A 12,044-nucleotide genomic window follows, 5' to 3' on the forward strand; every position below is an offset into this window, starting at 1 on the left:
AAGTCAGCCCTACTAGATTTCGAGTCACAATTTAACAATCTCCACCTTGACTTGAAATCGACCAAAAACAAGGTAACTCCACCTTGAACCAAAAACCAAGAAGTAATGCTCATAATAAAACATAAAACCTCCACCTTAAACAAAACTCCATAAGCCTACTCACATTAGGCTATCACCAAACGGACATCTTCCATAACTTGTGAACCGGTGCGTCTCCGAACACAAAATTCCGTACACAAAACCATCACATGGCCTAGATTGAGAGTATAATGTCCCGACGCCAAACATGCTTATCAAAATTGACTAAGACTGTGGGAATGTGGGGAGCTTGACATGACTGAGACTGCGGGAATCGCGGTTCACAAGCGCGATCCCCTCATGGTTATTGCAACTCCTTATTCAAGCTCATAAGCTAAATAATATTCATTCAATAAGTGCAATTTAATCGATAGTAAAGTGATATTGCAATGGTTTCCTGTATTTGGTGTTTTATGATTTGCAATAGCAACTGAATGAAATGCTTCTTTTTGATGTTATGGTTGTTATTATGTAGTACAAAATCATGTTTGCAGCATTTATATCTCTCATACTATCATTGTCACAAATCAATATTCCACTAATTGATGAATCCATTCCTAGCTAGTAGCTTCAATAGAACGAATACCTAAGAACTAGAGGCTAGACCTAGACCTAATCATGGGCAAAGCTTAGTAGCTTACGCAAAAACACAAAGTTTTATGTGGCTGGTCACACTGTGTGGTCAATCATTATGGGTGTTACTTTGTCAGTACTATAGGGTTACTAAGTTAGTCAGAAGCTATTGGGTCAGTCATCAGGGGCTATTCAATCGGTCAGGGGTAACTTGGTCAAGGGGTATGCCCTCGATTAAGGGTTCTTAAGTCGGTCAGGGATGTACTTGGTCAAGGGTCACTTGGCGGTTAGGGTTACTTGTTCGGTTAGAGATTACTCGGGGTTATGTAGTGTTTGTCAGCTGTCCACACGATGTGGCCACCACACACAAAAGTTGCTGATGCAAAAAAAATTGGCCCATTTTGGCTCAAAGCTTCTAGCTGAATTGGGACCAAGTTTGTGCCAAAAATTTTGCTCGCAACCATTCCATTTTAGGCCAATATAGAAAGTTTTTTGGGCCATTTTCGGTCAAGTTAAGATTGTTACTAAAATTTAAATTTTGGATTGCTCCAAACCCCAAATAAATAATAACCAAGCCTATAGGCCCAAAAAATCTTTTTCAAGCTAGGCTGCTTTTGATTAGCTCTACCTAGACTAATAGATGCAATACAATCATAAAACATGATACTCCGTATAATGCATGGTTGAAATCACTTTAGAAGTAAACATCGCGCTAAACTTTGTAGAGATTATGCTTAAATATCAGCAGGTAAACAAGGATGCTCAATATTCAATACCAAAGCTGTTAAATTAGCAAGAAAGTACTAATTCAATTTCATAAATTATACTACGTATTACCTAATTTTACTACATCCAATAATGGTACTTATACATATATAGCCAGAATTGACACAATCTTCACACATAGAATATATATGATAATAAGTGAGTTAATTATTAGGTATCCTAGAAAAACTGCAATAAGTAGCTCCAAGAAAAGGCAGTCGTACAATCATACGGTATTTTTGAGGATAGTACTAGTTCAAGTTACTACAAGGAATGAAGGAACTATTCCATTTTTGAAGGGGAAAAAGAAGAATATACTACCTCCGTTTCGTATTATTTGCAATGATTAGATACTTTCTCCTTACACATTATGTCAAATCACTACAAATGATATGAAACGGGAGTAGTATATATGTCCTTGGATGTCATTTGTCGTAGTTAATGTCGAGCTCGTGCGAATCATGTCTATAAGTTCGATGGAAGTTGCTTGTTTGGAGTAGACTGTGTGACATTAACCATGGTTGAAAACGTTGCTATCAATAATGCTCACAAGCGACTAAGCGAGCTCCTCTTTTGTTTATAGCCGCTCGCTACTCTTTCAAAGAATGCCGTATTTGGTGTAATTTCATTTAAGTCGGATAAAACACTTAAACACGTTATTCATGTTAAGGCATTATTCATTTTACCATATTTTTGTTGAACTAAATTAATTTTTATTAAATTGAAATTATTTATACCAAACTTAAATTATTTTATTAAAGTGAAATTGTTTTTGTTGAACTGAATCACTTTTAACAATTCTCTATCATATTTCTTCTTTTAAATTCTAATTTTTACTAAATTAAAATTATTTAGGCGGAATTATTTTTTTTTAAGTGAAGTGAACTGAGCCTAGTAATTAAAATAGTTTTGTAATTTTATGTTTTATTTAATACTCTTATTGAATTAGTAAAAAAAAAACAGATTTTCTTTGCATATAATATACTATTGAAGTGTTAGAACGGCATTAAGTTATACTCCGTAGTATGTAAATATGTATACCTTAATAAGAAAAGCATTACAATTTTATTTTTTTAAATAGAGAAAAGCGTTACAATTAATATGGAATAAAAAAAAAAAAAAATGAGTTTTTAGTAAAAAAAAATAATTAAAAAGTTACAAAATGTGTAAGTGTATTGTACTTGTAATAATTTACGTTTGTCTTGGCTGTTAAAAAATCATTGTTTAAGCATGAATGTCACATAAATCAAACTCGACAAATATGAATGTAACCTAAATCAAACTTGATTTAAGACGATAATGACAACCAAAATGAGACGATTAGGAGGACTCCTAAGTGAACATATATATTGTCATTATATCATGACTACTTCTTGGATACCTGCCACGTTATTCAACTAGTAGATAGCATGGAGGTGTCCACCACGTTCGTTTTTTTTTTTTATTTTTTTTTTTGTTTCCAACTTTTGATTTACAATTGTCGATCTCATGTACATTTGTTTCATCTCTTATCTATTATTCTTTTTTATTCCTTTTTTGATAAGGCTCACTCGCCTCTGACTTAATTAATACTTCCTCCTTTTCTATTTAGTTGACGCGTTTGATTTAAGTACATATATTAAGGAGAGGGGATAGAGTGAGAGAGAATAAAAAAACAAGCGAGGTAGCTTGTAAATGCAAGGTAAAAAATTTATCCCAGAAGATTACGTGTCAACTAAAACAAATTTTCGAAAAAGGAATACGTGTCAACTAAAAAGAAACGGACGTAGTATTTGACTCACGTTCAAATTTAAATAGATACATTGAGATTATACTATTATGTAGGTCGAAGTTTTTGGTTGTAGAAGATCGATGAAGTAAAGAGATATTATGAAAAGGTGCTAAATATAAGCTAAGAAATGGCACAAGTTTAAAAAGACAAACGAAAAAGAATGGGCAAATACAAGTTTATCTGCTAGATAAATAATTTTTTGTTAATCTGATGGCATTTTTGTAAATATATTGAAAAAACGTGATCATTTATTTAGTACTTGGTGAAATGTCCAATTACTATTTACAACTTGCTTTTACTGTTTGGTGAGGAAATTACACATGTACCCCACAATTAGTACATAAAAAGATACATGTACCCCTTCACTAATACTTAAAAAGATGATTATACTCCCAAATTTATCTGGGAAATTAAATGAGTACAACTCAAAAAGAAGATTGTAACAATGGTTAAGAAACGGAGATCGAGTACATGTGTTAATCTAGCAAATATATACTAGTAGTATATCTTTCAATTTTAGATTTCTAGGGCCCCAAAATATTAACAGCCTTCAACAAAATGCATAGCACGTCGGCATATTGTGATTCACGTACCATGGGTCCATGGCTGGTTTGTTTTTATCAATGAGACTATGGGACCTTGTGTACCTTCTAAAATTTTGTGGCATAAATTACTTATATTGATTTTCAAGTATATTTTAGAAGTTAAGTCGTACGTTCAAGTGTTAAATTTTACTTTACACTTTATATGAATTGAAGTATAAATCTAACCGTTGATTTTTACATTTACATAGCAATAACACAAAGTATTAATGCTTGATATATATCAACTTATCTTCATTAAGAGAATAGCATACGAAATTTCGTGATTTAGAGGCTAAGACGTTAATGTTATGTATGAACCTGACACCTAAATTTCTTTAGGAAGAAGTATTATTTTTTTAAAAAAATGTATTTTCTTTTTTTTTTTTTTATTAAAACTTATAATTATTTAATTTTCACACTTATCGATTTATATATAATTTCATCCATTATACCTAAAAAAGGCAATTAAACTACGCAAAATCAATTATTAGATATAAATTAATGCTTAATTATACTCCCTCCGTTCCCGAAAAAACAACCCTTTTGGGTTGATTTTGCGGGTATTAAGAATGTTAAATAAAAAGAAATATAAGTGTATTGGAAAAATAATTTACATGGGGTTTGTAAAAAACTAGAGAGAGAAAATATTAAAAGTATATGAAAAACAAAATTTTATATGGGGAAACTAATTTTACACAAATATTGTTATAAATTGGTGAGTATTTTCATACAAACGAGTCAATCATTTTGGGCCTAAAATTAGGCGCAAAAAAAAAAAAGTCGAACTTTGGGGACGGGGGAGTAATAACTAACACAAACTTGCATGTATACATGAATCTCACATTCTTGAACTTATTATTGAACTTAATTCGATCATGCATTCTTTCAAAAAAAATTTAAAAAAAAAAATATTAAAAAAAAAAAAAACTAAACTTAACTCATGCATAGTTCACTATAATCACGAACTGACACAACCTTGTATATATAATTCACATTATTAGACATGAATTAAGGCTTAACCGCTTAAGTATATATATATGATGAGCTTATTAATAACTTTGCCTTTAAAATAGAAACTGAGATAAAATTGATAAAATCTTGTTGGAAGCTCTTGAGTGAAATACAAAGAAAGGTGAGAGGAAATAAAAGAGGTAGTCCCACTTTGATAATTTACCAAAGTTTTATGTCGTTTATTCATTGGAGTAGTTTTGTACTACTTGTTTGAGAAGCGGTAAGTGGGTTATGGATATATCTCTTAATACCCATTATTATTGACGGTTTATTGTTATTAGAATATTGTATCTATTACAATATTCATGGTCTATTCATTTGAATCAAGTTATTGACAATGTCTTTAATATGGGAGTTATGCTCATCAATGACGGTTGTTATGGCCCCTTAATTATCGCATTAAAAAGGAGTAACTCCTCTTAATTGTTGCAGTCTTTTCCCTTTGATGTTGCTGCCACTTTCTTCATCTATTGCTATATATTTTCCATATCCAAGTTCAAATTGAGATATACAAAAATCAGAAATAGATCTCTTTGATCTTCTCTTTAAAAATACTCCTTTGGTTTTTGGGCAAGTATTCTGAGTTCCAGTCGGGTTTGTGAGTGCACACAAATTCCGGCGCCGTGCTTATCCTGAAGGGCGACCGCTTGATGTCTACTGCACCGGGGTAGCGCGGAATCGTCTTTTAGGTCAGTGGTTCACCACGACGCGGCAATTGTCAATTTGGTCTACACAACATTGAGATAAGTATCTTCCGTTTAATTGCTTATTTTCTAACAAATCTCACACTATGTGTCAACAAACTCAATTTTATATTAGTTGACACATTTTATTAAGGCATGTTTGTCAATGCATACTTTCAAATATAAATTGCGTATATGTAAAATATAAAAAATTTTGATATTAAAAAACTAGATGTTGAGACGAAGCTAACAAGACCTCACATGACTATGTTTTTATCTACACTAAGGCCTCGTTCACTTCACCTTATTTTTGCTGAACTGAAATTATTTTTACTGAACTGAAACTATTTTTACTAAACTAAAATTAATTTTACTGAATTAAAATTAATTTTGTTGAACTGAAATTATTTAAACTGATTTTCTATTATACTTCTTTAAATTTACTGAATTTTACTGAACTTAACTTATTTTTACTGAACTGAAATTGTTTTTTTTTTTTTTTAAGGTTAAGTAAACAGGGCTTAAATCACAAAACAAAGTCAAAATAAATCATGTGATGAATAGTATACAAAATCAAAGCGTGTCAACTAAAAAAACGAAAGTAGTATAATATAGCTTTCCTTGATTAATAATGCATGGATATCAAACTAGAGGGATTTTAAAGGGAGGAATGTTAGGCATGTAAAAATGCATAACAATGGGTATTCATGTAATTATACATATGTACAAACGAATACATATATTGGTATCATTGGATGATCAAATTGTACCACTGAAGATATTGTGATACTATATATGCACATAATGGTATAATATATGCATTCAGTTGTACAAAATTTATGCATAAATAATATCACTGAAGATTCAATGGTATCATATAAATTTTCAGTGGAACAATCAATATGTAGTCCCCCCCATCACGTGATACAATCCGACCAAAAAGTAGGTGGGGTCCACCTACAGACCTCTCTCTTCCTATCCTCTCCTCTTTTCTCTCTCTACCATGTGTTTTTAAAATATTTTAATAAATGTTAGGTATTTACAAATGCATAACATTCCCCCATTTTCACTTTCTCATCAAACTAATATGTAGCAGAGAATTAAAGAAATATGTGGCAATATACAATTGAAACATTATGTGAAAAAAGTAATCAATAATTTGGCCCCTTGAGCTTCTTACATAAACCTCATCCATATAAAGTACCTAGTACAGTAGTACTTGTCCAACGATATCCTGCCATTTATTAAATTTTTTAACCATAAATAAGACTATTTGTGTGAGAATGTGGGATACTATAATTGGAAGATATATTGTGTGGAATTCATAATTAAAAGGTACCCTAAAGGCCTAAAAGAACAAAAAACTCAAAACTAAATAAAACCAAAAAAAAAAAGTGTAACAGGACAATTTTTTGAAACTACCTTTTCCAGTTAATTTTCTAGTAGCTGCTGAAATGCTTAGGACCCTTCATCCTTAATCCTTAACTCCTTATATATATAGTTGTATAATTTCATATTGTTCAATTAAAATATTTAGCTTGGTCTATTAGTTCACTTACAAAAAAAAAAAAATGTCTATTACTCTAGCAGAAAAATACATTGAAACCATATTTATTTTGTTACTACAATCGTTACAAAAACTTAATTTCAACCCTTTCTATTCCATCCCATTGTTACTCTTTGTAATACTTTTCTACAAAAACCTTTTAACAAGTCCGACATCTAAAAAAAATTCCCCACCATCTCCACCAAAGCTTCCGATCATAGGAAACCTTCATCAACTAAATCCATTGCTTCACCGGTCACTTCATTCATTGTCACGACGATATGGCAACCTTATGTTGCTACATTTTGGTGGTAAGCCTACCTTAGTCGTTTCATCGGTAGATGCTGCCCGCGAAATCATGAAAACTCATGACATAATTTTCTCAAACAGACCGAAATCACGGGTTGCCAGCAGTTTTTTTTATGACTGCAAGGATGTGGCCTTTTCGCCATATGGGGAGTATTGGAAGCAGATGAGGAGTATTTGCGCGTTACAATTATTAAGTAGCAAAAGAGTCTCATCTTTTAGAAAAATTAGAGAGGAAGAAGTTGCATTAGTTATTGAAAAGATAAAAAAGTCTCAATCTTCGGTTGTAAATTTGACTGATGTTTTAATGTCATTTACAAATGATGTAATAAGCAGGGCCGCTTTTGGCATGAAGTGTAACAGCAACAGCAACAGCGAGGGTGGTATGAATTTTAAGGAGCTCTTATTCGAAGCAATCGAGTTGCTTCAGGATTTTTGTTTAGGAGACTTTGTACCTTGGCTTAGTTGGGTGGATCGAGTACGGGGTCTAGAAGGTCGAGTGCAAAAGGTCGCGAAAGGGTTGGATGAGTTTCTTGATACAGTAGTACAGGAACATCAGAATCGTCTGAAGGAAAACACTGATGCAGAGTCTGAAGAAGGGAAGAATGCAGGGAACTTTGTTGATTTTTTGCTTGAATATCGAAAGGAGAACAAGAATAATGCATTTCTATCAGACGATATCAAAGCTATCACAAGAATGAAAGCCATCACTCTGGTAAGTACTTGTATGTTTTTATTGCAAATCGTCTAGATTTAACTGTACGTCTGTACTAGAATGTGACAACTTTTTTCGAACATCTTAAAATAACAAGTTTTTTTTATGCAGGATGTATTTGCTGCTGGGACAGAACCAATTTACGCGCTTATAGAATGGACAATGTGTGAGCTAATTAGGCATCCCAAAATTATGAAAGAGCTACAAAAAGAGGTAAGAAAAATCCCAGGCCCGAAGGTAACCGAAGATGATCTAGGGAAACTAGTTTATCTAAAGGCTGTGATCAAGGAAGCACTTAGGCTGCACCCTCCTGCTCCTTTGTTGCTCTTTCGAGAGCCGTCCCAAGATGTCAAACTATTTGGTTATGACATCGATGCAGGGACACAAGTTATTATCAATGCATGGGCGATCCAGAGAGACATTAATTTTTGGAACGAACCAGAGGAATTTCGCCCTGAAAGGTTCCTAGATGGTAATAAATTTGATTTCAAAGGGCCAGAAATGCAATATATTCCATTTGGAGGTGGTAGAAGAATTTGTCCTGGGATATCATTTACCATTGTTAATGCTGAGCTTATTATTGCTAATCTCATCTACGAATTCGATTGGAAAGTGCCTAATGGAGTAAATGAATTAGATGTGGCTGAAAGTGTTGGTTTCACAGTTCACAAGCTAGTTCCTCTTAAGGTTGTTGCAACTCCTTCAACTTGCAAATAGCACAATATTGGATGTTATCGAATCAAAACTACTACCTCCGGTTTAAATTACTTGCAATTTTGAGGTATTATTTATAAAATGTAAAATATTTAAAAATTGCGAATAATTTGAATCAGAAGCAGTAGAAGTAAAGTATGTTTTCATTAAGTCTAGTAATTGTCACATTTTGTTGCAAATAATGTCGTCAATAAAGTGATTCTATTTGTAACCAATAAGAATAATACCATCGATTAGTAAGATTGAGTCATAAATTCTTAAGATAGTACATATTTGTACCAATAATGATAGCTTTATCAGCTTAGATAGTAAAATGGAATCCTAAATTTTTAAGATTGTACATATTTGTTTGAATTCAAGTTTAATAGAATAGCTTAGAATATTATTGTAATTTATTTGGTGTGTACGTAGTAGGGGTGAGCAAAAATTCAGGGTACCCTGATATGGAACCGGAACCTGTTCGGAACCGCAGGTTCCAAACCCGGAACCTGTTGATCAGGTTCCGGTTCCGGGTAATAAAATTAGGAACCTGTTGCAACAGGTTCCGGTTCCGGGTAATAATATTTTGGATCTAGAACTTGTAGGGTACCCTGTTAGTACAGGTTCCCTATAGGGTACATGAAACCGGAACCTATATGGTATTAAAAATTCTAGACAATTAGTGTTGGTTTGTTATATTTGAAGTACTATACTAAAGTTGTAAGCTTTTATTGTGATCATCTATTTTAAAAAAAAAAAATTTGTCACAATTTATCAAGTAACTATTAAACTTACTTTGACAGACAGGGTACCCTGTTTAGGAACCGGAACCTGCAGGTTCAGGTTCCGGTTCTCAATTCTTAGGAACCTGTTGCAACAGGTTCCGGTTCCGGTTCCTATTTTTAGGAACCTGTTGCAACAGGTTACGGTTCCGGGTCCTGATATTTTTACAGGGTACCCTGCTACGCTCACCCCTAGTACGTAATTAGTAATTAAAGTGTTTAAATTTGAAATTTAAGTTGTGCATGTATTATTATCAAAAATTAAATATTATAAATATTGTTTTTTCACAAAATCCATGAATTTTTAATGTTATACTTCCTCCGTTCTTTTATTATTGCATCACTTGCCTTTTTAGGAAGTTTCACAAATATTGCACCATTTTCTCTTTAGGAAAAAAATTATCTACAACATACCCTTTCTTTTTCACACTTACTTTTTAATTTATCAATATATATGTCACATGGGCAATTTTGTATTTTTACCTTTCTCTCTCTTGCTTTTTTCCACTATCAAAATATTTGTACCCAACTTTTATGGTGCAATAATAAAAAAAACGGAGGAAGTATATGAGTATATCTTAAAATTAAAAAACAGTGATAGCAATAATTGTATGGTGAGTATCATGCATACGTCTCTATGGGGGATGATGGACCGCTACCCGGTATAGGCTACCCCGCCCAATACCAAGTGACGTCAGTTTTTTTTTTTTTTTTTTTTTGGTATCTTTTATTTAGGATAAATAACAGTACTTAATGACTTAATAACAGTATTTGATAAATTAATAACAATACCTTAATTTAAAATAACAGTTTTTAATAATACATTGATTTTTACTATAATTCGATCTGATAATTACTTTAAATGACTTTTAACGGTACTAGTTATCACAACTCTACTATTTATACATCAAAATAAATTATTTTAACAGTTTAAAAGTCCACCATGCTTCGCAATAATAGTTATTTAACTAGAGAGTTTTGACCAATACCTGAACTTAGTCGACAATGGAACCTCCGGCGTTCTGAGCTTCCGGCTTTATCAAGGTAGCTAACCCCAACCCTGTCTTCCTTAGATCAGGCTCAGCACAGATCTAATTCGTTTCCTACCTTAGACCGTAATCTCTAATTAGACAATCCTTATTGTGTTTATGATGGAACTAAATAGACAGATAACTCATTTGATATATAAGGTTCAAGGGGATAACATTCCCTTCTTGAACAAAACTTTTATTTAATTTGAAAAGATTACAACACTCATATATTACAACAAACACACAAACTGAAAGCTTAAACAGACATAAGCTGAACTAGAGTTTTTCTCTACTTTAAGAGAGATGGAGAACCAATCTGTCTCTTAAGGTGAGTATTTTTGTCTAGAGGACTCTCTAATGCTTTTAGAGCAATTCTCTAGCTAACTCTTCCAACTCTGCCTTCACTTCTTGACCTAAGTCCCTTTATATAGGGAAGCAAACTTACATAGGATTCTTATCCTGACTCAGCAAGCAATTCTACACCATTGCTTTTTTACAAAGACACTTTAAGACAGAAACAATTAACCAAACGTGGCTAAAGTAAAGATGCCTTGAATTATTGCTGGTGTGGGCTCATGCATTCATAATTTCATCCATCATCATTTCTTGTAGGCCTCCGATCCCTCACTATCTTTACTGTCTTCGTAAATAGGATTCTCTCTACAAAGGTCTACGACACATTTGGCTGCATACTCTTCATCCCAACTCATGAATGCTTCAAACAGATACTCATAGCCTTCAAATGACAGAAACTTTCCTCTTTCGATATCTTCTAAATATTTGTAGATTGACTCGGTATTGTTTATGCCATCTACTAAATATTCTTTCATCTCGTTAGGCGCCACAATTGTTGTGTTACCCACACGAAATATGACAAGAGGAATTTCTTTCCTTTTTATAAAATCGTTAAGATATTGTGAAATGTAGAAAAATTTCAATGCTCTTGCTTCAGTTGGATTTCTAACCGTCTTCTAACGAATTAGTATGGGATCTTTGCAATACCTCACTCCCCCAAATACTATTAAGTAATGCGGGGGACTAACTTTTCCTTCTTTAACTTCGATATTAGCACATTGTACCTTTACGCTTAACCGAAATTCGTCTTTTTTGTCATCACAATATTTTCGAACCTTGTTGAATGCATACTGCTGGAACTTTGTAAATCTTGGAAAGAAAGAGTCATTAGGAGTAGGGAATTCATAGAAATCATGTACCATTCCATAATCCCAAGCCTTGTAATGTATACTAATGAACGGAGCATTTTTATTAAGAGGATATGGGTAGATTCGCAATGATGCAACTTTAGAGTTTTTGGGAAACTCTACTCTTTCTCCCCATAGATCTTGAAGATCAAAGAATTTACTGGACCTTGTAGCCACCAACTCGTACCATGTCCTAAAATCATTATCTCTTATTTTGTTTAATATTGTATCTCGTACATCAGGAATGAGCTGAAATAACATAATTGTTATCTCGAACATCAATATCCTTTGGACTGCCCGATGG

The 12,044-nt window shown here is 32.9% G+C and overlaps 1 protein-coding gene across 1 annotated transcript; it reads left to right on the top strand.

Annotated features, from left to right (window-relative positions):
- The first annotated feature begins 7,183 nt into the window (after positions 1-7,183).
- LOC145617409 (cytochrome P450 736A117-like) lies at positions 7,184-8,971 on the top strand. Its single transcript, XM_081672115.1, has 2 exons — positions 7,184-8,032; positions 8,144-8,971. The coding sequence occupies exons 1-2, from the start codon at positions 7,304-7,306 to the stop codon at positions 8,747-8,749; spliced, it is 1,335 nt and encodes a 444-aa protein (XP_081528241.1). The 5' UTR covers positions 7,184-7,303; the 3' UTR covers positions 8,750-8,971.
- The last annotated feature ends 3,073 nt before the right edge of the window (positions 8,972-12,044 follow it).

The sequence above is a fragment of the Chenopodium album genome, chromosome 3, assembly GCF_948465745.1.
Source record: "Chenopodium album chromosome 3, dcCheAlbu1.1, whole genome shotgun sequence".
Lineage (NCBI taxonomy): Eukaryota > Viridiplantae > Streptophyta > Magnoliopsida > Caryophyllales > Amaranthaceae > Chenopodium > Chenopodium album.